General features: G+C 51.8%; 1 protein-coding gene across 1 annotated transcript; it reads left to right on the top strand.

The window, feature by feature from the left end:
- Nucleotides 1-215: 215 nt before the first annotated feature.
- CA5A (carbonic anhydrase 5A) lies at nt 216-24,905 on the top strand. Its single transcript, XM_084757443.1, has 7 exons — nt 216-424; nt 6,362-6,559; nt 15,470-15,588; nt 19,283-19,378; nt 19,528-19,590; nt 23,430-23,585; nt 24,647-24,905. The coding sequence occupies exons 1-7, from the start codon at nt 301-303 to the stop codon at nt 24,788-24,790; spliced, it is 900 nt and encodes a 299-aa protein (XP_084613569.1). The 5' UTR covers nt 216-300; the 3' UTR covers nt 24,791-24,905.
- The last annotated feature ends 560 nt before the right edge of the window (nt 24,906-25,465 follow it).

Here is a 25,465-nt window from a genome sequence, read left to right on the forward strand (position 1 = left end):
CATCTTCCGCACCTTTTCCTGGTGCTATCAGGGGATCCATGTCAACTTTAACTCTCTGGCAGGTTTGCCCAGCTGTTTACCAGGCCAAATCAGTGACCAGAGTGGCCGGTTCCCAGCCAAGACCATTGGTCCCCAGTCACCCACTCCTGAGTTGGGACAGGCAAGAGTTGAAATTTAACCACTAGGTTCAGAGGTTTTGATGAGTTCCTCAAAAAGACAGGGGTTCGCCCCACTCCACAGTGGCCTTGACCAAACCAAGGGCAGACGGTGGGGGAACAGCCTACTGTGCTCAGAGCCACAATGCTGGGAAGAGGCCCTCACGGGCCCTTAGCCATCCTCAGGTACATGGGACCTCTCCGAGCCATAAGGTCACAGCACTGGCGCTCTCAGAACTCCTATGCCAAGAAATGCAGCAACTGTGCCCGTAAGTAGATTCTCGGGCAGTCCCAGGGGTGATCTAAAGTTGGTGCAGTCTTAGGGTGGCTTTAATTGGCATCACGGTCCAGAGCTGGCCAGCTTCCATCTGATTTGTACCTGTCTCTGGCATCTGGTGTCCCTGAGTAATGGGGTTCAGGGGTAACGGGGAGGGAGAGGTCCCGCAGATGGCTGGAACATGTTCCAGGCCTCCAACTGAGCCTAAGATGCTTCTGTGTAAAATATGTGCCCTGAGTTAGTGCTCAAACTGCCATGGACCCCAGACTTTGGGCTTCAGCATTTGGAAGGGCCAGACCTTGCGCCCTGTGAGTAGACAAGAGCTTGACTAAATGCCCTGCCTCCTTAAGCCGCAGTTTCCTCATCCATAGGGCAGGCAAGGTGGATGCTGTCTGCGGCATCTGGTGAGAAGCCCGTGTGGAAAGCCTGGTGCACACGGGCTCTGCCCCTCATGCCCAGCACCACACAGCGCTGTCGGCAACCCCCAGGGCTGCCCAAGAAGCAGCCCGGCCTCCAGGGCTGCTCCGGTGATGAGGAGCTCAGGCCTGGAAGGATGAAATAGCCCACCCTGACCCCCACACCACCCCCGGTGGTCCCAGCCCAGTGTCCAGAGACTCTGGAGGAGGGAGGTAATGCGAGGTGCAGGAAATAGAAAGCCAAGCTGCCCTTCAGAGGTCAGCTATTGGGACCCACGTGTTACTCTCCAACCCAGGAGGATCTGGGTTGAAAACTTTGTCACCTCCCTCTTCTTTCCTGTCCTTTCATGGGTCTCCAGGTGAGCAGTAGCTTCTGAGAGCCTGTTGGACATACAGAAGCCGGCTCTGACCAGCCCCACTGTCAGGTCAACCATACTGGATGAGTACACGCACTCAGATTGCCATACAACCTGCTCCAGGGCCATGGCTGTGAAGGATTCTGAGCATAGTCTTCTAGCACTTTCCTGACAGCATAATAAAGCATCCGTGAGAGCGCAGTCCTGAACCTGCAGTCCTGAACCTTCTTTCCCAAAGGGTGACCGCCATTATAACCACCACCTCCATCAGCCTTAGGTTGATGACACTTAAGGGCCCATCAGGAGAGTCCTGGCCCCAGTGTTCTGTAGCTGTGTGTTTCTCAGCAAGTGTCTCAACGTCTCTGAGCCTCAGGTTTTCCTCGGGAGACCTGAACTAGTATCCCTTTACCTCCCATAGGACATTGACAACAGTTCCGCTTGGATCCAGCTTGGTGAGGCAGCGATTTATCAGGCCTACATGATCACAGGTGCAGGGTTACTTAGAGGAATGTAGGAGATTCAAACAGCTGAGTCACTGAAAAGCCCCACCCAGTGTGGGTGACAACCTTCCCAAGGCTGCAAAGATGGAACCCCCGCCCCCTCCAGTGACCCTTTGTAGTCTAGCACCTCCCAAGATGACATGTAGGTTAGGGGAGGAAGGTGGGCACGGCTGGGATCTCAGGTGAGGGTCTGTCTCAAGACTCTCCTCACACCTGTCCTATGAGGAAATGTCGATGGGCTCATGTTATGGGTCGCCCGCAGGCGAGCACAGCTGCTCTAATTTCAAGATGGCTGCAGTCATGTCCTATCCGGAGGATGTTCCATAGCCGTCAAGGAAGGTTAATGAGAGTACCACTCGGAATTGTTAAAAGAACAAGGCCAGGGTTCTGTTCTACCCAGACAAATCCCGTGAGTGGGCAAGGAGCTCTTGAAGCACTGGCAGCCTGGGCCCTGAGCATCCAATGCCCAGAGATGAGACCAGCAGAGCCAGAGGCTCACAACTCCAAGGCCTGAGGGGTGGGGGTGGGGGGTGGGGTGCCGCCCTGGGCTTTATACAAGTATCTTCAGCTCTGGCCTCTCAGGTTCATCATGGCTCTGAGCTTTAACCCTGGCACTTGGCAACCACTGCAGTCCTTGGCTCTCAACAGCTCTGGGCAGCAGCCGACAGCACTTGCTAGTGTTACTGTTCTGGACTGTGCCTAGGGTCAGGGCTCTTCAGGCCGTGACAGGAACATGTCAGCTACAGCTGTCATGCCTACGGTGTCTGAAGTTTGGCCCTTACAGTTTGGCAGGTCCCTGGAACTCATCTGGTGACCAAAGCTGGGAGCTTAGCATCTTCCATCACCACACCGTCACTCTTGAGGGGTCCCGGAAGTGCTGCTTTGGGCACTCCTATCAATACTGCTGTGCCACTGCCTCCCCTTACCTGCTCAGCCCAAAGGCAAGGTCACATGAGAGAAACACCCACACACCTCACTCACCCTAAGACAGGGTGTCTCCTTATAGCCATGGCTGTCCTGGGACTTGCTCTGTAGACCAGGCTAGCCTTTAATAATAAAGAGATCCACCTGCCTCAAAAGTGCTGGGATTAAAGGAGTATGCCACCATATCCTGCATGAGAAATGGGAAGCCTTTTTTTTTTCCCCCTCAAGACAGGGTTTCTCTGTGTAGCCTTGGCTGTCCTGGACTCTTTGTAGACCATGCTGGCCTCGAACTCACAGAGCTCCACTTGCCTCTGCCTCCCCGAGGGCTGCGATTGCAGGAGGTTGCAAACTGAGAGAACAGAGCAGGGAGGTGTCCCCAGATGACTACAAAAGGAAATTTAAATAAATCAGCTATGTAGCCAGAGGTGGGTGTGACAAGGGTCTGTGCCAATCATAGCAGGGCCCTGCACGCAGACATGTATCATCACAGGCCTTCTGCTGGGCCACCAAGGTGCTCCCACTCTGGCCTGGGTGGGCATAACTACAGGGGCATCTGGAAGCTATTGGGGCTGGTTTTGTAAGCTCCAGGGGCAGGAAGGCAGAGATAAACACATCCTTGGGGCTCAGTGCCCAGCAAATCTTATGTAATGAGTGAGTCCCAGGCCAACGAGGGACCCTGTCTCAAAAAAAAAAAAAAAAGATGGCACCTGAGAAATGACACCCAAGACTGTCCTGTGCCCTCCACAAACATCCAGGTGTGCAGACACCCTACACAAAGGTTTTATTCCCCCCAGGAGAACCAATTATCAACCATTGTCAGATCCTGGTTGCATGGCCCTGGAAGGATTTGGTTTGGTTGAGACAGAGTCTTACCACGTGTGGTAAAATTCTCAGACTGGCCTGAAACTCTCTGTAGACTCGGCTGCCCTTGAGTTTTGAGATCCACCTGTTTGCTTCCAGAGAGCTGGGATTAAAAGCACCTGGGCATGAACCTTTTAATAGGTTTTCCACAACCACAAGTCGGTGGCTCTTCCTGGGTTTGGCTCATTCAAGTGGGACTGGGCCAGATCCCAGCTGGCGGTGGGCCACCTCTGTTCAATGCATTGCTCACACACTCCCAGCCCCACTGGGAAGTAGTTTTCTCATGGGGAACCCAACCATGTGAACATACTTAAAACTCCCGCTCAGCCAGAAGGGGCAGAGGCAAGCAGACCCCTGTGAGTTCGAGGCCAGCCTGGTCTACATACATACCCTGTTCCAAAGTATAAACCAGACACGGTAGTGCATGCCTTTAATCCCAACACTCAGGAGGCAGAGGCAGGTGAATCAATGTGAGTTCGAGGCCAGCCTGGTCTACAAAGTGAGTCCAGGACAGACAAGGCTACATAGAGAAACCCTGTCTCAAAAAAACAAAAACAAAAACAAAAACAAAAAACCAACAACCAAAAAAACAAAAAACAAAAAAACCCCAAATATAGATGAATAAATACAATTTAAAAATAAAGACCCTGTTTATATCATGTCCACTGATCTAAACGGAAGTAGGTTACCAGGGGCCACACCTAGTGACAGTGGGGTGGGGGTGGGGACTGCTCTTCCCAGGATGCTGGAGGGGAAGGGGCAGGTGTCTGCTGATTGGACAGCAAGCCCAAAGAATGCAAGGGGTCCTTTGGGTCTTTACCCTTGTCACTAGGTTAGTTCCAGGGCCAGAAGCTCTGGCTCTATTGTCAGCTCGTGCCATCTGCACCTGGACCACAGTCACTCCTCTGGAGGTCTGCACAGCTTTGTTAAATGAGTAAAGAGAAACTGTTTTATTTACATTACTTCCCATCTGAAACCAAACCAATTTATGATGGTGATGATGATGATGATGATACGTGTTTTGAGAAAGGGTCTCACTTATGTAGACCAGGCTGGCCTCAAACTCATACACATCTACCTGCCTCTGTCTCTGCCCCCTGCCCTCTGCCCTCTGCCCCCTGCCCTCTGCCCTCTGCCCTCTGCCCTCTGCCCCCTGCCCTCTGCCCTCTGGAATTAAAAGAGAGCTGCAGCTGGGTGTGGTGGCACATGCCTTTAATCCTAGCACTCAGGAGGCAGACGGATCTCTGTTAGAGGCCAGCCTGGTCTACAGAGTGAATCCAGGACAGCCAAGGCTGTTACACTGAGAAACCACAAGGCCAACTTTACGTAGCTTGGACTTTATCTTGCTATGTAAGGTGGTCATAGGAGGCCAAGGTGAGTAACCATTTGAGACTCATTTTGTATTAACACTTTACAGACACCAGTGAGCAGGCCCTGCCCCCAATCTGGTGGCAGATGCTCTGCTTGATACAGATGTTTCAATCTGTTCCAGCAAACAGATCCTAAAATATCCACTCTTCTCACGCCTTGAGTTTCTGAGTCAGGGAGGCCTGAGATGCCAGGCTGGAAGAGAGCATCTGGCAGGGGCTTTCAATGGTCCTGCATTTGCTTTAAGTGCAGCCTTCTGCAGTTGTGTTAACACCCATAGCCCAGTGGGAAGATCAAATGCATGGTTTGTGGCATGTAAACTCTTGAGTCCCTCTTACTCCGGATGTAGTCAGGGTCACGGCTGGTCCTAAGGTCACCCACCTCCCTCCTTCGCCGCACCCCCTTTTTAAAAAATTTTAATTCATGTTCTGCCTGCATGTGTGCCTGCCAGAAGAGGGCACCAGCTCTCATTATTGTGAGCCACCATGTAGTTGCTGGGAATTGAACTCAAGACCTCTGGAAGAGCACTGCTCTTAACCTCTGAGCCATCTCTCCAGCCCCCAAGGCCCTCTTAATAGAGCACAGGTAATCTCATGACTTTTATGCCAGCACTCAGGAGGCAGAAGCAGGGGGATGACTGTGAGCTTGAGGCCAGCCTGCTCTACATAAGGAGCTCCAGGACAGCCACAGCTACATAGATAGATCTTGTCTCAAAAAATAAAAATAAAGGCAAAATAAATAAAACAGAGCACAGGCCGACAAAGAGCAGGATTTATGGTGTCACTTTACATCAGAGTCACAACCAGGAAAGGGACACACTGATGAGGCCCTGGGTGGCTGCACCATTCCAGGCTGGTTGTGGTAGCTCTCATCCCAAGAAGGGGCCTTTGTGGGCAGAAGCAGGAGTAGTCTGCAGAGCTCCCTGTGACTGGCTTAGGAGACAGACTTAACCATCATGGTGTGTGTGAGTGTGTGTGTGTGTGTGTGTGTGTTCCTCTCACTGAACCGGCTAAAGAGCTCCCTCCTTCTCCCCTCCCTATAGCCACACTCTAGACCACTGGTTCTCAACCTGCGGTTCACACCCCCTTTGGGGGTCAAACAAACCCTCTGACCGAGGTTGCATATCAGATATCCTGAACGTCACATCCACACATCCTGAGGCATACCAGTGGCAAAAAGGACGGCTATGAGGTAGCGGCGAAAATAACTTTATGCTCAGGGGTCACCCCAACATGAGGAGCTGTATTAAAGGGTGGGTCTCCATATTAGGAAGGCTGAGGACCACGGCTCTAGACAGTGACCACACAGAAGTCAAAATTTCATAGGCACAGACTAGGTGAATGAGCCAAGAGGCTGCATGTGGTACACAGGAGTTAAGTGACTAATGGTCAGAAGGTTTCTGGGCTCGCTGCTGGGTCTGCTTCTCACAGCTGGGTCCTCTGGGTCCCTGTGGCTTCATGCCTGCCTTACCAATGCCTCAGTCTTGTCTCCTCTGTGTCCCCAGGGCACTCGCTCTCGACTGGCCCAGTCTCCTCCATGGGAAACACACGGCAGTCTCCCGTGAACATCCAGTCGAGAGACGGCGTCTATGACCCCCAGCTGGCACCACTCAGGGTCTCCTATGAGGCTACATCCTGCAGGTACCTCCGGAACATCGGTTATTTCTTCCAGGTGGACTTTGACGATTCCTGTGAGGAGTCAGGTGAGCCTGGGCTGAGGGTTTAGGGGCTGGTATCAAGATGGTCACCCTTGGCTGGGTGGTGGTGGCACATGCCTTTAATCCCAGCATTTGGGAGGCAGAGGCAGGTGGATTGCTGTGAGTTCAAGGCCAACCTGATCTACAAAGCAAGTTCAGGACAGCCAAGGATACACAGAGAAAGCCTGTCTCAGGGAGAAAAAAAAAAAAAGACAGTCACTTTTGAGCTTGAAATGTTCCCATAGGCTGGAGCACTTGAATTCCTGGTCCCCCGCTGGTGGGTCTGTTTACTGAGGTGTAGAACAGTTAAGAGATGGATCATTTCTGGAGGAAATAAAATGACTTGGGCAAGTATTGGGCCATATTTTATCCCTCTTCTCCTTCCTCTTCTCCTTCCTCCGTCTCCGTGTGTGTGTGTGTGTGTGTGTGTGTGTGTGTGTGTGTGTGTGTGTGTAGAGGCCAGAGGTCAACCTCAGGCATCATCCTCAGGAGGCTCCTCCCACCTTGGTTTTTGAGACACAGGATCTCTCACTGACCTGAGACTCAACCAGCAGGCTAGGCTGGCTGGCCCGTTCCACAGGTCCCCACCTCACTAGCACTGGGATTACGTGCACAAACACCCATGCCTTACTTTTTGTGTGTGTCCTGGGGGATTAGGTCCTCATGCTGGTGGGGCTGAGCCATCTCCCCAGCCCCTGGCTTCTTTCTCCGGTTTCTGCTCCGCCTTCCTTCCCTGACACAATGGACTGTGCCCTCTGAAAACTGCGAGCCAAAGAAAAACCCAGAGAAATCTTAGGGTCTCAGGAATCTACAAGTCACTAACACAGCTGCCATCCTTCTCTTCCATGACATCACAGACTCAGCAAAGAAGGAGATCTGAGCAGGGCTGGGGGGGGGGGGTGCTCTCTGGAGGGGGGAGAAAGCATGTGACCGGCTGTCATGTAGAGTCTTGAAGCCTTGTGAGGATGAAACCAGGAACAGGGTGGGACCCCTTCCCAGCCCAGGACTGAGGAAAACACAGGCCAGTGAAAGCTGGTGAGGGTTAGCAGCTGGCCTTCTGAGGCTCGGGAGAGGCACAAGAGCCACACCCGGCTGGCTTGCTGCTTTCCTTGGAGTGGGCTTTGCACGCTGCTCCTCCATGTTCCAGGCAGTGGAGTCTCTGGCGGTGGGGTTGGGGAATAATTCTCAGTCACTGAGGCCCAGTGCTTGCTGGTTGCACCTACTGCCCCCCCCACTACTGTTCCCTTCCCTCTCAGTCTCATATCTCTGATTTCACTGCACCCACACCCCGACCCCCACAACCCCTCTCTTAAGACAAAGGTCTCAGGCAGGGTGGTGGCGGCATACACCTTTACTCCCAGCACTTGGGAGGCAGAGGCAGGTGGATCGCTGTGAGTTCGAGGCCAGCCTGGCCTACAAAGTGAGTCCTCCTACCTCCCCCCCCTCCCCCATTCTGGGCCTTCACTCCCAGGCTCTTTCCCTATGAGCTGCCTGTGATGGTCATCCAGACAGACTTCTTCTGCTTGCTCGCTGTCTTAAGCCAAGAAAAGGGAATTTAGTTGGCTCCAATTCAAAACCGCCCAGGCACAGCAGGGTCCAGGGTGACAGGGTGACAGGGTGACAGGGTGACTCCCTGGGTAGATTTCCTCGAGGTAACAAAATGAGGTTTGGCGGCACCTCCCATAACAACAACGGGAGAAGAGGGTTCTGTCAACAGTCCTGGCCACTGTTCAGTGTCCCACTGCTAGTGGCCAAGCAGGAGTGAGCCAAGCTCTGTGACTCCCATCAGTGTGTGGCCAACCTAAGGTTGACCCTGACCTGAAGGAAGATATACACAAGAGAGGAGCAAGTGGCCTCCTACAGGACCTCAGGGCACAGGGCGCGGCTCCAGAAGTGAGAACGGAGACAGAAAGCCAGCTGCTAGGAATCCTCCCTCTCTTAACCCCAGCTGACCTCGGCTCATCCATAATTTGATCACTCCAAGGCCCAAGGCCTTCCAGCTTGACCTCAGCCTGACCCTCTCCCCTGGCATCACCGCCATCCCCATCTGGATCAAAGGGGTGCTCCCCACCCTGCACAGACAGCAAGAATCCTGTGAGCGTCTCCCATCACATAAAACAGCAGCGTAGCCTTGGCTCAAGGCCACCCAGACCAATCTGCCTTCGCTGTATCCAGCCTGCGGCTTCCCTCTCCTGGCTCAGGTTCCCACTTTCCACAGTCTCTGTCTCCCTCACTCACCTCCATCGGAAATGAGGAACAGAGGGTGGAAAACACCAGGGAGGGGGAGGAGGGGGAGGAGGGGGGGGGGGGGAGGAGGGAGAAGAGGGGGAGGAGGGAGAAGAGGGGGAGGAGGGGGAGGAGGGGGAGGAGGGGGAGGAGGAGCTGACACGACAAAAAAGTTTCCAGTCTGAATGAGAAAATGACTCTTCCATTTAAAAAGAAAAAAGAAAGAAAAGAAAAACTGGAGGAAAAGGAGGACAGAACAGAACAGAGGAATGCCCCGAGAAGACACTTAAGTGAGGGGGAGGCCCAAGATGTGGAAATAATTTTGTGATAAATGTGATTATTTGGGTCTCAGTTTTGCCAAGTGGGTGCTAGCAACTGTAGTCACATGCCAGCAGGGGGCACCAAACAGTTGCCCAGGGAGTCATAGAAGGCAGAGGGACTCTTCCAGGAGGCAAGGGATATGGTCTCTTGTGTGTTGTCATTGCGGGGGGGGGGGGGGGGGGGTGTAGGGGGTGGGAGGGGGGGGGTGAGGGGGTAGAGGTGGGAGGGGGGGAGAGTAGAGGGGGGTGAAGGAGTGAATTACGGAATGCAAATGCCTGCCAATGGCTGAAAACCACTGGTCAAAAGGCCTTGCCAAGGGAGATAGCAGAGAGGTACTGGAAAGAAAAGGATGGCAACAGAGGGCAGAGACGGGAGGAGGAGCCCTAAGGCTCAGCACTGCTGGGCCACACATGAACCAGCTCACGTGGAGGGTACTTGCAGGCAGCTCATCTTCTTTCCTGGGGATAGCGATGAGGTGCAGGGCAGCTTGAGATGGCGATGGCGTTTAGAGTAGCAAGCTGGGTCCTCAGGCAGCAGAGAGCAGAGTATGTAACCCCACCCTCTATTGATTGAGGCGGGGGTGGGGGTGGGGGGTGGGGGTGGGGCAGGGGTGAGATCAGCTGACCCTCTGATCTTTCTTCTTTTTTGTTACTGATGTTGCACACTGGCTCCACGGAGTTGGAAGGAGGGGTTGAAAATGAGGGGCCTGGAACCCCGCCAAAGGAGTTCAGCGCAGGGCCCCTTCACCTACTGTGCTTGCAGCCAAGTGCTGGCTGAGAGCACCGGGAAATGCCATCTACTAGAAGCAGGAAGGAGCCAGAAGAAGCAGGAAGGAGACGCTAGCCCAGAGCTCGAGGGGACTTTCTGACTGTTCAGGACATGGTCACTAAGACCGAGCCAGTCAGTACAAGCAGCAGTGTAGTAATGCCGCTCACAGAGCCATCAGCGCTGAAGTCACTCTGTAACAGTCCTGGCAGGTGAAAAGATAATGAAAAAGAATGCGTCTGCTCTCAGACTGGGGGAACAAAGAACTCAAAGAATTACATTTTTCCCCCCAGCTACATGGAAGGAAGGGAAAGGCTGGATGCTGGTGTCAGCCAGAGGCTGACCTTGCCTCCCAGGGGTTTCTGACAACTCATGTGGGGCACCTTGTAGAGAGATGAACCGACACAGGAGAGGGTGGCTGCTGGGAGGGACCACACGTTGACTAGGTCTGCTTGGCAACGCATAACCTTAAACCCAAATCTCCTGCTGGGGCCCTAGAGATGGACTTGAGGGAGGTTGTTGGCCACACTGAATACATCTCCTTTCTCGGCGCCTCACTGTTACCTGTTTCTTTGAGAGGGATATTAAGGATGAGAGGCTGAGCCAATGCCCAGGATTTGCCTGTAAAAATCCCAGTAACATTTCCACAGTCCACCATGGCCTCTGACTCTCTATGTGTCAAGTGACAGTTGTCACCAAAGCCAAGAGACCCCAGAGCAGCTTGATTCTTGAAAGCCCAAGTCCAAGGGTGCTGCTGTTGGCCACCACAGAACTTGCTCCCAGTGAGCTTGCTCCCAGTGTACATGCCTCCTTCCTTGTATCTTTAGTCTCTGTGATGTCTCCCAACAGTCCCAACCCACGAGGTAGCCCGCCAAGATCCTAGCTAGATGAGGTGCTTGCTGGGCGTATCTCCATTAGAGAGAAAGCTCTACAGATCCCTGAACCTGACCAGTGGATTCGGATTGGTGAGTTCAACGTGCTACAGGAAGCTGAGGAGATGGAGAAGTGCTTGGAAGGGTCTTTCTAGTGGAGGCTAGCTCTTTCCCGCCTACCTGGCTGCCTTCCATGTTCTTTCTTTCTTTCTTTCTTTCTTCCTTTCTTTCTTTGTCTCCTTCCTTGGCCTATGACTGGTACTCACTATGAAACCCAGGCTAGCCTCAAACTCAAGATATCTTCCTGAGAACTGGCATGGCAAGTGTGTGTCCCCGTGCCTGGCTCCTAATGTTTTTTGGTTTTGTTTTTGTTTTTTCTGAAGGCATGCCTGCCAATGTCTTTGCAGAAAACTCTTACGTTGGAAGAAACCAGGTGCTGTGTTAGTCTCAAAGATGGGAGGGGAAAGACCATTGACCCAAATCATCATGACCAAATCAATTAACGCGCGCACTTAATTAAAACAAGCTTTTTATTCCCGCACACCAGCTGCCTTTTCCTAGAGGCAGGGTTGAGAGGTCGGCATTGAATGTGAGAAAGACAAGGCTTTTTATAGCTCAAGGGCAGGGGGTTTCCAAATGGGGGAAATATTCAGGGTTACGGAAGGAGAACAGAACAGGTGATCAAAACAAGGTAGTAATAACAGGTTGTCATAACTAGGTGGTCATAACAAGGAGATCATATTTGAAACAAAGGTAGAACAAGATGGTTACACACAACTTTTTGAAACAAACATGTGATTGACATTCCTGGAGTAGGCAGTACAGAACTATTTATGGTTGACATAGGCCAATCCTTGAGAAGCAGATCTAATCATAAACAGGAATGAAGCTAGTTTGTCTTTACTATAAAATGGCTTTTAAGCTGGCTGGTCATGGTGCATGCCTTTAATCCCAGCACTTGGGAGGCAGAGGCAGGTGGATCGCTGTGAGTTCGAGGCCAGCCTAGTCTACAAAGTGAGTCCAGGATGGCCAAGGCTACACAGAGAAACCTTGTCTTGAGAAACCGCCCACCCAAGCCCCCCCCCCCCCAAAATATGGCTTTTAAGCTTAAGATGGAGGCAGGCTGGTTCTTCAGCGGTCACCTTGACCCTAACCTCCGTAACCACAGTAACTATTAGTAGCTGTGGTTTGCTGATCCTTTTGGGGCACCAAGAACGTTGCATTTGCTCTGTGTCCCTGTGAAACAGTTGTCATTATCTTTCTCCAAGTGTCCCCTGTGAGATACAGAGAAAAAATTTGGGCAAAACTGCACTTTGTGGAAGCCAGGCCTGATACCAGTGTAGACTAATGTTCAAGTCTGTTCTGTGGGGCTCGTGGTGCCAAGAGCTGCTAGCCAATGGTGGCTTGTTTTCACCTAGTGAGGACTGGGGACAGAGAAGCCCTTTGGCCTTGAACTTCATGGGTTGGCAACTGCTTAAATTCTGGGGTGTTTATGGCTCCTGCCCAACAAGTTTCCCAGACTTCTCTTATGCTAATTTTAAGCCCTAAGTAGCTACTGTTCTCGCCAAAGGTCTGCTCTGTCCTGAGAAAGCCCTGAATTACAAATAGGTGGCTCTTAACAGGGACTGTTGTGACAGAGGAGGCCAGCCATGGCAGTGCGCTCTTGGTCTTGAAGGGCACTTTGCTATTTTACTCAGAGAGTGATTCTAATTGATGTAATAACCCTGTTTTATTTTCATTATCTCATGCATACCTACTCGCGGAGAACACAGAGGGCTGGACAGTCAGGCCTGGGTGCATAAACCTTGCTGATTGCAGTAGGTCGGGGGGTGGGGGGGTGAACACCCCCTCCCCTAGGCTGGCAAGCAAAAGGTTCTCTTTCCCAAGACTCCAGTTTGCCTCATTTTTAAAATCAGTCATTGTATTATCAATACAAAAAGTCAGTTATCCATTACTTTATCTGATTCTGTAGCCTCTAGCTCAAGTTTCTTATCTCCAAGCAAAGTAACAGCACTTGGCTTGGAGCTCTTTGATCAAAGTCAATGGCTTAGGTGTTCAACAGGAACTGGGGTCAACAGGTCACCTGGAACAGGTGCCTGAACGCCTCAGTTTCTATGTGCTGCTTGTTCCTTTTGGTTTAGTTTTGTTATTTTGGTTTTTTCACTTTTTGAGACAGGGTTTCTCTGTGTAGCCTTGGCTGTCCTGGACTCACTTTGTAGACCAGGCTGGCCTCCAACTCACAGCGATCCACCTGCCTCTGCCTCCTGAGTGCTGGGATTAAAGGCGTGTGCCACCACGCCCAGCTGGTTTTGGTTTTTTGAGACAGGGTTTTTCTATGTTAGCCTTGGCTGTCCTGGAGTTGCTTTGTAGACCAGGCTGGCCTCCAACTCACATTCCTCCGCCTGCCTCTGCTGGAATTAAAGGCATGTGCCACCACGGTCATGCTGCTTAGTTTTATGTCAACTTGACATAACTCAGAGTCCTTTTAGAAGGGAAGACTTCAGCTGAGAAAATGCTTTCCCTCACCATGTTGGTTTGGGATTGATTGATGATGTGGGAGGGCCCAGCCCATAGTGGGTGTAGCTACACCCTGGGCTGGTGGTTGAGCAAACCTTGGGGAGCAAGTCAATAAGCAGCACCCCTCCATGGCCTCTGCATCAGCTCCTGCCTCCAGGTTCCTGCCCTGTTTGAGTTCTTGCCCTGACTTCCTTCTGTGATGGACTGGGATGTAGAATTAAAATAAGCCCTTTCCTTCCTAAATTGTTTATGATCATCAGGGCGTTTATCACAGCAATAGAGACCCTAAGTAAGAGACTCTGTGTCCTCACTTCAAAGCTGGGCTTCTAGCACCAGTTCTATAAGGTCATCCCTTGAGGTATGGCCAGTTTCCTACACAGTGTCCAGCATATAGCTTGTCAGTCAGTCACCTCATGGTGTACACTGAGCGTTCACCACTGACAGCTATGTGAGCTGGAGACCAGAAAACAAAATGTAGGGACATGGAGACTGGGCCAGGGCCATTTGCTCTCAGCTGTTTTACTTTGAACGCACGTGTGAACAACTGTTGTTCTGTTCCCTTGGAAGGCTTTGTACACGCTGGACAGCACATTGCCCATGGGGCTTTGTGCTAACTAGGACTCTATGGAATAGGGAAACCAAGGCTGGGAGGAATAAAGTTCTAAGCAGGTCAGGACCATATAAGTGGGATCCCTCCAGCTAGAGCCCCTGTGCCCATGAACCAAGCCAGGTGCCTGCAAACCCAGAAATGACAGAAAAGAGCACCGCAGAGGAAGCCTTCCCAGGCCTTGAACAAGTACACTTGCACCTCTGCCATCTTGGAAACGCTGTCACAGTGAGAATTTTCCGTCCCAGTTTGAAGAGGCTCAGCCCTGCTCCTCTGTCTGTGTGCAGTCTTGGATGAGGAAACTGCACTGTGATCACAGATGATCACAGAGCCCTGGACTCAAAGGGCCCTAAGCCCTGAGTCCCTGAGATCCCCGAATTCCTGACCCCCCACTTTACTCCCCCAGTGTCTCTCCTGCCCAGTGCAAGTCACATGCTTGGTTGCCTCCCTTTGCTGGGAGACACTGGGCCTCCATCTGTCTTTCCACAGCCTTCTGGGCAGGCTGGCAAGTACTCTCCCGTCAAACACCCCTGCTTTGATTTATTTTCTTCTTCTTTTTGGTGTTTGTTTGTTTGTTTGTTTGTTTCAGACAGAGTCTCATTGTGTAGCCCTGGCTGGCCTGGGCAGATGGGTCCCAGGCTGTATAAGAAAGCTGGCTATGCATGAGCCTGAGAGAAAGCTAAGGAGCAGCATTACTGCCTGGTTTCTGCTTCAAGTTCCTCCTTGAATTCCTGTCCTGAATCCCTTGAGTGATGGAATTTGACCTAGAAGTTTAGCCACATAAACCCTTTCCTTCCCTAAGTTGCTTTTGGTCAAAGTGTTTCATCATAGAAACAGAAAGCAAGCTAGGACACTCAGAGTTGATGCATGAGGCTGGCGGGGGTGGGGGTGGGGGGCCCAGCAGGTCTGTTATATGCAGGCATGCATCTTGGGCCAGCTCTGCCCTGAGCTCAGGCTTGCCTGGCCAGTCCGGGAGCACCTGGGGCTGTTTCCCTGTGAAGGCTGAAGTGTCCAGCAGGCTTTGATGGAAACACATCAGCAACAGGTAGAAATGTGGTTAAGCCAGCTGGAGCTTGTTTAAATGGGCTCCCAGCCCTACCTGGGACTGTTGACCTCTGTTCGTCCCCGAAGACCAGGTGTAATGCACATATCTGTCATCCCAGAACTCAGGAGGTGCAGGCAAGGGGCTCAGACGTTCAAAGTCATCCTCAGCTACAGATGGAGTTTCGTGCCAGCCTGAGCTACATGAGACCCTGTCTCAGAAGAAAAGAAACTCTCGGAACTCCTTTTATGATTAGCACACATCTCAGACACCTGTGTGTCCTTCTTGGTGTAGCGTCACATGCAGGGACTTGCAGTCCTTATCGCCCCCTAGTGGCCGTGTGTGGACTTGCCTTCATCTATCCTAGTGATTATTGTGAACCTGCTGTGGCAGGTGCCTCTCTCTAGGACAGAGGTGGCCAAACACAGGCCAGGCCCACCTTCCACAGACCTCCCCCTGTATTGGCAGCACAGCAATTCCTTGAAGGATGGAATTGTTGTCGTGCACGCACACACACGTAGGCAGTGCTGGGCTCCAGGTGTAAGTGTTCCTTCTCTTGTTTCCAGGGATCAGTGGTGGGCCACTGAGAAACCACTACAGGCTGAAACAATTTCACTTCCACTGGGGAGCAGCGGATGAGAGGGGCTCGGAGCACATGGTGGACGGCCACGCGTACCCTGCTGAGGTTCGTGTTAACGCCTCGAAACAGGACCCACGTGGGTGCTTTGTATGCTAGGCCTACAGCAGGGTGATCAGCCCTCACACCAAGTGTCCAGACCTGAAGGATTTCCAGGGACCTGGGGGCCTCCATGAGCCAACTGGAACCACAAGAGTGGCTTGACCAACTTAATCGTTCCTTGTCCTAGGCTAGGGTGTGTATGTGTGGGTGGGGGAGTGCTACTGTGCTCTGTTGACAGAAGAGGTAAAGTTTCTGAGAGGTCCTGCTAGTCACTGGGACTCAGCACTCAACTGTGGACTCGCTGCATTTAAGGACTAGTGCCCTCATGTTTATCCTCAATACCCCCCCCCCACACACACACTAGGATCTCCTCCCTTTGCATTGCTCCTTTCCTCTCCCAACCTGTTTTCCCCTTCTCTTCTTTCTCTCCCTGCCCCCTCTCTCCTGTCTCCCCTGCCCCCCTCCCATTTCCTGCTCCTCCCCCTCCTCTGAAGAGCTGGGGATGAAACTTCCTCGGCCAGCCACACCCTCAAACAAAGCTCATCTTCTCCCATATCTCAAAGTGGGGGGTCACCGCAGAAAACTAAGCAAAACCACTGAGGCACTGGCTCTGCGGTTGTGACAGGCAATAGGCAGTGCCTACAGACGCCCCAACATTATATTGTGAAATTTTTCCAACGGAAAGAAAAATGGAGAGAGTCACATGAGGTTTCTATCTCAGCTCTGGAATTGCCGGTTTACCATGTTTACCTTGTCACTCCTCCATCTGCCCCCTCCTCTGTAAGTGCTGCCTCCACTGTCCCTTCCCATCTCTGTCCCTTCCTCCTCCAGTCCTTCTGCCTCCCACCCCCAACCCGAACCCAACATTTTGGCTGCTCATCTATCTCATCGTCCTAAACCGCAGATGAAGCCCACCAGTTGTTGTTCATTCTGAACTGGCAGGTATGGCCACTAGAGGGCGCACAGCGCCGCTCCTCATCCAGCGGCAACCACTCCTGCCTCACATTTCTCTAGCCGGGTCCTTGTTGCACACAGACTAGACCCCTATGATTAGACGATAGCTAATCAAGATGCAAGCCCTTGGGCCCTTCCCTGGTTCATGCCAAGATGCTCCCGCGAGACCACGTGACGAGGAGGAGGGAAGAGGAGAAAGGAGGGAGGAGGGAAGGCAGGCCAGCTACAAAGAAAGGCCCGGAGTCTACAGACTAAGACTGGCAGCCAAGAGGCCTGATGGAAATGTCGGTCCGTCTCTGAGACCCGCAGCTGCATTCCGAGAAGTCTCAGGCACACAGGATGAGTCTATGCTGCTGCTCCCAGAGGTCATGGCCAGGAGCATCCAAGCTTCCTAGAAGTGAGGACCCAGCAGGGCTCTGGGTGGCAACAAGCAGGGCTTGCTGACTACGATGCCAAGGGCTTGCAGTCCCTGGTCCCTGAGAACTCCTGGTTTGTCCCTGTTGAGAATGCCTCTACCTCAGCCCTTGTGCTTAGGGGAAGCATGTGCCTCCTGCCACATGCAAAGCGGTTCTGGAAACCCCCTCTGATAAAGCTGTCACACTTTCGTGGCGCCCCATGTGTATCCTTCCGGTACCTCCTGCCTCATTTCTAGGTCACAGGCACACTGTGAGTGTCACATGAATACCTGTTGCAATTTAAATCATTTCTTTCTTTTTTTGGGGGGGTGGGTTGGTTTGTTTTTTTGAGACAGGGTCTCTCTGTATTAGCCCTGGCTGTCCTGGACTCACTCGCTGTGTAGACCAGGCTGGCCTCAAACTCACAGTGATCCGCCTGCCTCTGCCTCCCAAGTGCTGGGATTAAAGGCCCAGCTTGTTTCATTTCAAGAAAAGCATAGATAGCATTTTTTTTTCTCCAAATAGTTGGTCTTTTGTTGGTTCAACAGATACAAAGTCCAGGGGGAGGCAGGAAGGGACAACTGGACAACTTCCCCTAGGACAAGCCACCCGCAGTCTTATTGCCACATTTCCCAGCCAGGACCACGGCACCCAGACGGCACAGCTACCTCCGTGCTCCCTCAGTCAAGACTCTTCTCCATCCATTCCCATCACCTTGTGAACACATGACCCTGTGAGGTCCACAATCCCATGTGCAGGAAGTGGAAAAGTTATGGAATAAAGACTGGGCAGAGCTCAGGCAAGGTCAGGTGCAGATGCGACACTGGGACTGACCTCACTGAGAAACTGTTCCGTGCTCACAGTCCTGTGACTTATCTGGTGACCCTTGTTCCAAGTGACTCCAACTGGTCCAACTACTCCTGTCTTGTCAGCTCAAAACGCTTGTGATGGCTACTGGTCACTGTCAAGCTGACAGACAAAGGTTCATTTTGCTGTGCTCACTGATGTGGGAAGACCTCTGTGTTCATTACTTTGCTGTTGCTGTGTGTGACAAAACACCATGACTAAGCCGGGCGTGGTGGCACACGCCTTTAATCCCAGAGACAGAGGCAGGCAGATCTCTGTGAGTTCTAGGCCAGCCTGGTCTACAAAGGGAGTCCAGGACAGTCAAGGCTACACAGAGAAACCTTGTCTTGGGAAAAAAAAAAAGGCAGGGGGTGGGGTGGCTGGAGAGATGGCTCAGAAGTTAAGAGCACTGGCTGTTCTTCCGAAAGTCCCGAGTTCAATTCCCAGCAACCACATGGTGGCTCACAACCATCTATAATGAGATCTGGTGTCCTCTTCTGGTGTGCAGGCATACATGCAGGCAGAACACTAAATAAAATAAACCTTAAAAAAACCAAAACAAACAAACAAAAAAAACCCCACCATGACTGAGGGGCAGTGCTGGTGAACACCTTTAGTGACAGTGCTTAGAAGACAGAGGCAGGCAGATCTCTGAGTTCAAGACTAGCCTGGTCTATAGCGCATATTCTAGGACAGTCACACAGAGAACCCCTGTCTCAAAAACAAACAACAACAACAACAAAAACAAAAACAAAACAAAACCCATCATGACCAAAGCAATTTATGGAAGGAGGGCTTTATTTAGGCAGTGGTTACTCAGGATCTGTGTCCACCATGGTCCCAAGTGGCAGGCATAGCCACAGGAACAAAACTGAGAGCCCCACAGGTTTAAGCGCAAGCAGAAAGCAGCGAGAGGAAATTGGAGTGGTCTTTAAACTCTCAAGGCCACTTCCAATGACGCGCTTCCTCCAGCAAGGTCACCCTCTTAAACCTCCCCAAACAGCGCCATGCCCTGGTGACCAAAGTGTTCAAACCCATGAGCCCATGGTTCACTTTCTCATTGGAGCCACCACAAGCCTCGTGGGTGGAGGGTGGAGACACGCCCTGGGGGTGGTCCTGTGGTCCTGCACTATGTAAGAGGAAAAGAAGGGATAGGCGGGACGATGCCTTCATCGCTCTCCTCTTCGCACCATGGACATGATGTGACCTTGACTTCCCTCCATGGGAAGGGGTAACCTTGACTCAGGGACTATCAAAGGCAACCCTTTCTCCCCGTCTCCCCCTCATAGCAAGAGGAAGAGAAACTACAGCAGCAGTCTTCTCCCTGGCTTCCTTCGGGGACACGAAGCTCTTGCCACCCGTGTTTGAGGAGCTCCAAGGACTTCCAGCCGCTAGCACCTTGCGTACCGACACAACACTGACGCGTGACCCATGGGTGTGGCCGACAGCAGAGAGTGGCGGAGTCTGTTATGATATATTAATGTTCTCTTTCTACTCTGTTTCAGCTCCATTTGGTCCACTGGAATTCCACGAAATATGGAAATTACAAGGAAGCCACCGTAGGGGAGAACGGGCTGGCCGTGATCGCGGTGTTTCTGAAGGTAACACCTGCTGGGCATGAGTCTCCCTCTAAGAGTGTCTGGGTTTGGTCACCGAGAGTGGCCTTTTGCACAGTGCCCCCCTGGAAGCAAGGTACGTTTTCACTGCCTGCCGCCTCTCAGGCTAACACTGGTGTGTCTGTGCTGTTCAGCTCGGGGTTCAGCACGAGGGCCTGCAGAGGCTGGTGGACGTCTTGCCGGAAGTAAAATACAAGGTAAGAAGCACAAGATCATCAGATCTGGGCACCCCAGTTGCCAGAGGAACGGAGTCACATTGGGGGGCAGGGGATTCAAAGAATTTGGCAGAGGGTGTAAGGCTCTGGTGCTAGAAAGAGAAGTTAAGGGCCTGTCCCAAGGCTCTTGTCACAAGCTGAATTTGGAAGCTTTCCATCTTAGCGCTGAGAGTGGTGGCATATGCCTATAATTCCAGCACTTGAGGAGGCTGAGGCAGGAGGATCACCAAAAGTTTAAAGGCAGTTTGGACCACATGGTGAGTTCCAGGCTAGCCTGCTTTACAGATCGAGACTCTTCAAAGGCAAACAAGAAAGAGGGCTCCGGTGTAGCTCAGCTGGTGGAGAGCTTGCTGAGCATGCATGATGCCCTGGGTTCAACCCCAGCACTGGCATAGACTGGGTGTGGTGGGAGACAGCTGCAGTCCTGGGACGTGGCAGCAGGAGGATCAGAAGTTCAAGGTCATCCTCGGGATACTCAAAATCCTGTCTCAGCAGATGTTCTGCTTCTTTAAAAACAAAACAAGCCGGGTGTAGTGGTGCATGCTTTTAATCCCAGCACTCGGGAGGCAGAGGCAGGCGGATCACTGTGAGTTCGAGACCAGCCTGGTCTACAGAGCAAGTCCAGGACAACCAAGGCTACACAGAGAAACCCTGTTTCAGAAAAACCAAAAACAAAACAAAACAAAGTAAAACATAACAAAAAAGGGGGGGGCTGGAGAAATGGCTCAGAGGTTAAGGGCACCAATCCAGAGGACCTGAGTTCAATTCCCAGCAACCACATGGTGGCTCCCAGCCATCTATAATGTGATCTGATGCCCTCTTCTGGCCTGCAGGTGTACGTGCAGGCAGAGCACTGTATACATACTAATAAATAAAATCTTGAAAGAAAAACAAACAAACAAACAAAAAACAGGGTTTCTCTGTGTAGCCTTGGCTGTCCTGGACTCACTTTGTAGACCAGGCTGGTCTCGAACTCACAGTGATCCGCCTGCCTCTGCCTCCCGAGTGCTGGGATTAAAGGCGGGCACCACCACGCCTGGCTTGATGCTTTACATGTCACTGCCTGTTTCCCCTTCAGTGAGACAAGGATGCTGGACCCCTTGGCAACCCCAAGTCCAGCTGCCCAGGCAATCCCAGCAGCCTGAGGAGAGTCTGACTCCATCTTTGTTCTTGCTTTGCTCAGCCATGATGCCCAGTAGTGATAATATCTCATAAGACAAACCCAAGTGTCTGCCTGCTACGTGTGAGAGCACGGGCTGCACACCACCAGTGCCCCTGAGAAAGAGCCTGAGACCAAGGACAGAGAATTCCCGGGGGAGAGGGAGGCAGTCCAGATGCTACCCGGGCAGGTGGCAGGGACCCTGTTCACCCTGAAGGTGGCTGGGCATTCTTTGTATACCTTGGGTGTGTTAGCCTGTCTCAAGAAAATGACAAAGTAATGGTGTCGCTTTTCTTTTAAGACCAACCTAGAAGAGACTTTGTTGGGAAAATGGAAATTCCAAAGAGATGGGTTTATTTATTCAGTACCACATCAAAGAATTCTGAGGCAAAGGAAGCAAGGTGGCCGTTAGACACGGGGACATGGCGGCAGAGGAGGCTTCCGTGTGTCCTAACAATGCTGAGATCTGCCCTGCAGGAAAGCGTGGTCACCCCTTCCTCAAAGCTCACACGAGTGTTTGATGTACTCCTCGCCTCGTCTTGATGTTGAGGTCCAGATGCCCCTTGGGATGGAGACAGACCCCTAACCCCCACTGTCCTGTCCCCTGGATCAGGAACAGCTCAAGGCCAAGGTACTGGGCGCCCAGCTCCTCGCAGCCAGAACAAAGCTAGACTGCAGGGCGGGATGTTTTCCCAGCTGGCCTCTGCCTCCCACAGGGGTGGGAGAGAAAAGGCCTGGCTGGGGGGTGTTGTTTACTCAAGGGTCTGTTTTACTTCCTTGGAAAGTTCTGGAGCTACTTTCCCCCCACTGGCTACAGGGGAGACGTGCCGTCTGGGACTCAGTTCTGGCCCTCGTCATACTAGTCCCCTGAAAATAACCTACTGACTCTAGGAGATAAAAGAACTTTAAGACATGAAAGGCCCAGCCATGGAGGACTCCAGAGGCTGAGGAGAGGGAGCCGCTCAAGGACCCCTGGTCTAGTGGCTCCCCAGTCTGTGAGCTTAGGACTTCTAGGGATTTTTTTAAGTGTGTGGTGGAGATCCTCAGTCAAGATGTCTTCGGTCCAAAGCCCTTGATCTGACAGGAAACTGTGTGGCTTTGATCAAGTGACTCTACTTCCATGTTTGAGAAATTTGGGTAGTAACAGCTCAGACGGATGTTCGTGAATAAATGAATGAAATGGGTGAGTGAGCAGACGACAGTGACATCCCACGGGAGCTCAGAGAGGCCCTAGGGAACCCAGGAAGCATGCAAACCATGAACTGTGAGCTCAGGGCCTGAGGCAGAGGCCAGGCTGTCTCCAGCTGTCTTGGGAGGAGGGGCAGAGAGATTGAGCAATGTGAGCGATATTCGTGCTGGAGCAGCTGTGGGGCCTTTGTCCCACCTGCTCCCTGAGGAGAGAACATCAGGGTTGAGGAAAGGGTCTTGCAGCATGTACAGGTCTTATGTCAGGCTGCTTGAGAAAAGACGGGCAGCTGTTTAATTTTAATTTTAATTTTTTTGAGACAGGGTTTCTCTGCGTAACCTTGGCTGTCCTGGACTCACTTTGTAGACCAGGATGGCCTCGAACTCATAGAGATCCACCTGCCTCTGCCTCCCTCAGTGCTAGGATTTCAGGCATGCACCACCACGCCTGGCTATTTTTATTTATTTATTTACTTTTGGTTGTTTTGACACAGGGTTTCTGTCCTCGAACTCAAAGATCCACCTACCTCTGCCTCCCAAATGTTGGGATTAAAGGCATGCACTACTACCACCTGTTTTAAAACTGTAAGATTTGGGGGCTGGAGAGATGGCTCGGAGGTTAAGAGCACTGGCTGTTGTTCTAAAGGTCCTGAGTTCAATTCCCAGTAACCACATGGTGGCTCACAGCCATCTATATTGAGATCTGGTGGAATAATACTGTATCCAGAATAAATATTTAAAAACTGTAAGATCTGCCACTGCTGAAAACATATGGTGGGTCCTTAAAATAAAAAAAAAAAATGTATATCTGATCCAGCAATCCTATGTATGTGTATGCACCCCAAGAACTGAAAGTGGCCCTGAGAAAACAGCACCTCCCCCATCCCATTCTGGAAGCACTATTTAAAATATCCTGAAGGGAGAAGGAGGCCAAGTGTCCAACATGGGTGGATACAAATGAAACACAGACTAGCCACATAGCGGATGCTTCTCAGTCGGCCGTAATACAGGACGCACAGGGCATCCTCGCTCACATCAGTAAATTCAGCACTCAGGAGGTGGAGGCAGGAGGATCAGGGAGTCAAAATTATCCTTGTCTTGTATAGAAATTTTGAGGACTACATAATAATGGGCTACATAAGACCATGTCTCAGCCAGGTGTTGTGTCACACGCCTGTAATCCCAGCACTTGAGAGGCAGAGGCAGGTGGATCTCTGTAAGTTAGAGGCCAGCCTGGTCTATGAAGTGAGTCCAGGGCACCTAGGGTTGTACAGAGAAACCCTGTCTCGAAAAACCAAAAATAAATAAATAAATAAATAAATATGATTAAAAAAATTTTTTTCCTTCCACACATGACAAGGGTGGCCACATAGCAATTATTTGAAATGCTTGTTTGGCCATCAGGGCTGTGGGAAGATCTAGAGGCACTTGCCTCCTTCTGCTGGACCCATGATAGGGCTGTGGTTCTTGCTCTCAGGATACACAGGTGGCCATGGGACCCTTTGACCCTTCTTGTCTGCTGCCTGCTTGCCGAGATTACTGGACCTACCCTGGCTCCCTCACTACCCCGCCACTGGCTGAGTCCGTCACCTGGATCATCAAGAAGACACCTATTGAGGTGGCCCCTAGCCAGGTGAGCACTGCAGCTGAGTCACATGTGTGTTTGCGTGTGTGTGCGTGCGTGCGTGTGTGTGTGTGTGTGTGTGTGTGTATGTGTGTGTGTGTGTGTGTGTGTGTGTGTGTGTGTGTTGTGGAGGTCTAAAGTCAACCTCTGGTGTCATTCCTTTTTTTGGTTTTTTGAGACAGGGTTTCTCTGTGTTAGCCTTGGCTGTCCTGGACTCACTTTGTAGACCAGGCTGGCCTCGAACTCACAGATATCCACTTGCCTCTGCCTCCTGAGTGCTGGGATGAAAGCCGTGCGCCGCCACCACCCCCCGGCACTGGTATCATTCTTTGGGTGCCATTCACCTTGTGTTTTGCGACAGGGTGTCTTATTGGCTTGAAACTCACCTGTTAGGCTAGGCTGGCTAACTGGTGAGCCCCAGGGTCCCCTGATTGTGCATCTTATACTAAGAGTCAAGTTCTTTCCTGACTGAGCCACACTGCCCTAGCCCCACTGGTGTATTTTTGATGCTCCCAAATTGCTAGATTTTCCACTTGCACAAGATTCACTGAGTACAGGGCCCCATGTTCACATTTGGGGTGTTATGAGGCAAGCATACATCACATGTCATGTTCCTCGAGGTCCAGATGTGATCATTGTCCTGAGGCCACTTGGACCGGAGTTCTTGCCCATGTCATCACAGGAGTCCAGTAGGGGGCAGGGGTGGAGTGGAGGTGGTGTAAATGTACACATTATACATTAGCAGAAACATTTATATTATGGCGCATACTCAGAGGACACCTTCCTCACCTGAGTGGCTCACTCAATGCCGGGCAAGTTGGTGCTGGCTATTGGCTGGGCCTCAGTACCCTCCTGTGGCCTTTCTTTGGGGTCCCCTCATGTCTAAGGGTTCTCCAACCCCAACAGAGTGACAGCTACAATGCCTCTAATGAGCCCTCAGGAGGCACTGGCCCGTTATACCGCGTCACACATGGTCACACATGGAGGGGACTGTACAAGGCATGGGGGACGCCTGGCACCCGGGTCCCTCCGTGCCGGCATCAACTCACTCAGGCCGCTCTCTATTCCAGCTGTCAGTATTCCGAACACTCTTGTTCTCTGGGTGCGGTGAGGAAGAGGAGGCAATGGTGAACAACTACCGCCCACTGCAGCCTCTCATGGACCGGGTAGTCCGTCAGTCATTCCCGGCCTCTAGGGTGGGAATGGGGTCCTAAACGCAGGACGGTGTCTGTAAGGATAGGCAGAGCAGACTGAGAAGGGAGCTCACAGTTCACAGGGGTGCCATGACATGACACCTGAATTAAAAAGATGAGATCATTGCTCCAGTCAACCTGCTTTCATTGTCATCGTCGTTGTCATCGTCATCGTTGCAAATGAGAGATACTTTCGAGAAACTGAAGCAGAGCAGAGGGACAGCTCTGCCCACAAAGCGCAGTAGTGTGTGCGTGTAAATCTCAGTGATGGCAGGACAGCAAGGGGAGACGTGGGTCCCTGGGAGCCTGCAGCCAGCCAGCCAGGACCCTGCCGTAAAAGCCCAGAGCAGTGAGAGATTCCGTCTCAAGCAAACTGTCGAAGATGTCTGAGAAGTGACGTGTGACATTGCCCTCTGACATCCACTTGCAAAAAGTACGTGTGTACCAAAATACCCAATCCGTGCACTTGAATGTGCACATGCACGTGCACGCACGGGCGCGCGTGCACACACACACACACACACACACACACACACACACACACACACACACACAAACTTAAGCTCATAGAGTAGAACCTGGGGCAAGAAACCCAAGATAGGTACAAGGTGGCCTTCAAGACTGAGCAAGTTGTGGGATATGGTGGCCTCATACACAGGACTAAGGAGGCAGAAGGGGTTGGATCTCTTGAGTTCG

Source organism: Acomys minous (genome assembly GCF_964271855.1).
Source record: "Acomys minous genome assembly, chromosome: 14".
Taxonomy (NCBI): domain Eukaryota; kingdom Metazoa; phylum Chordata; class Mammalia; order Rodentia; family Muridae; genus Acomys; species Acomys minous.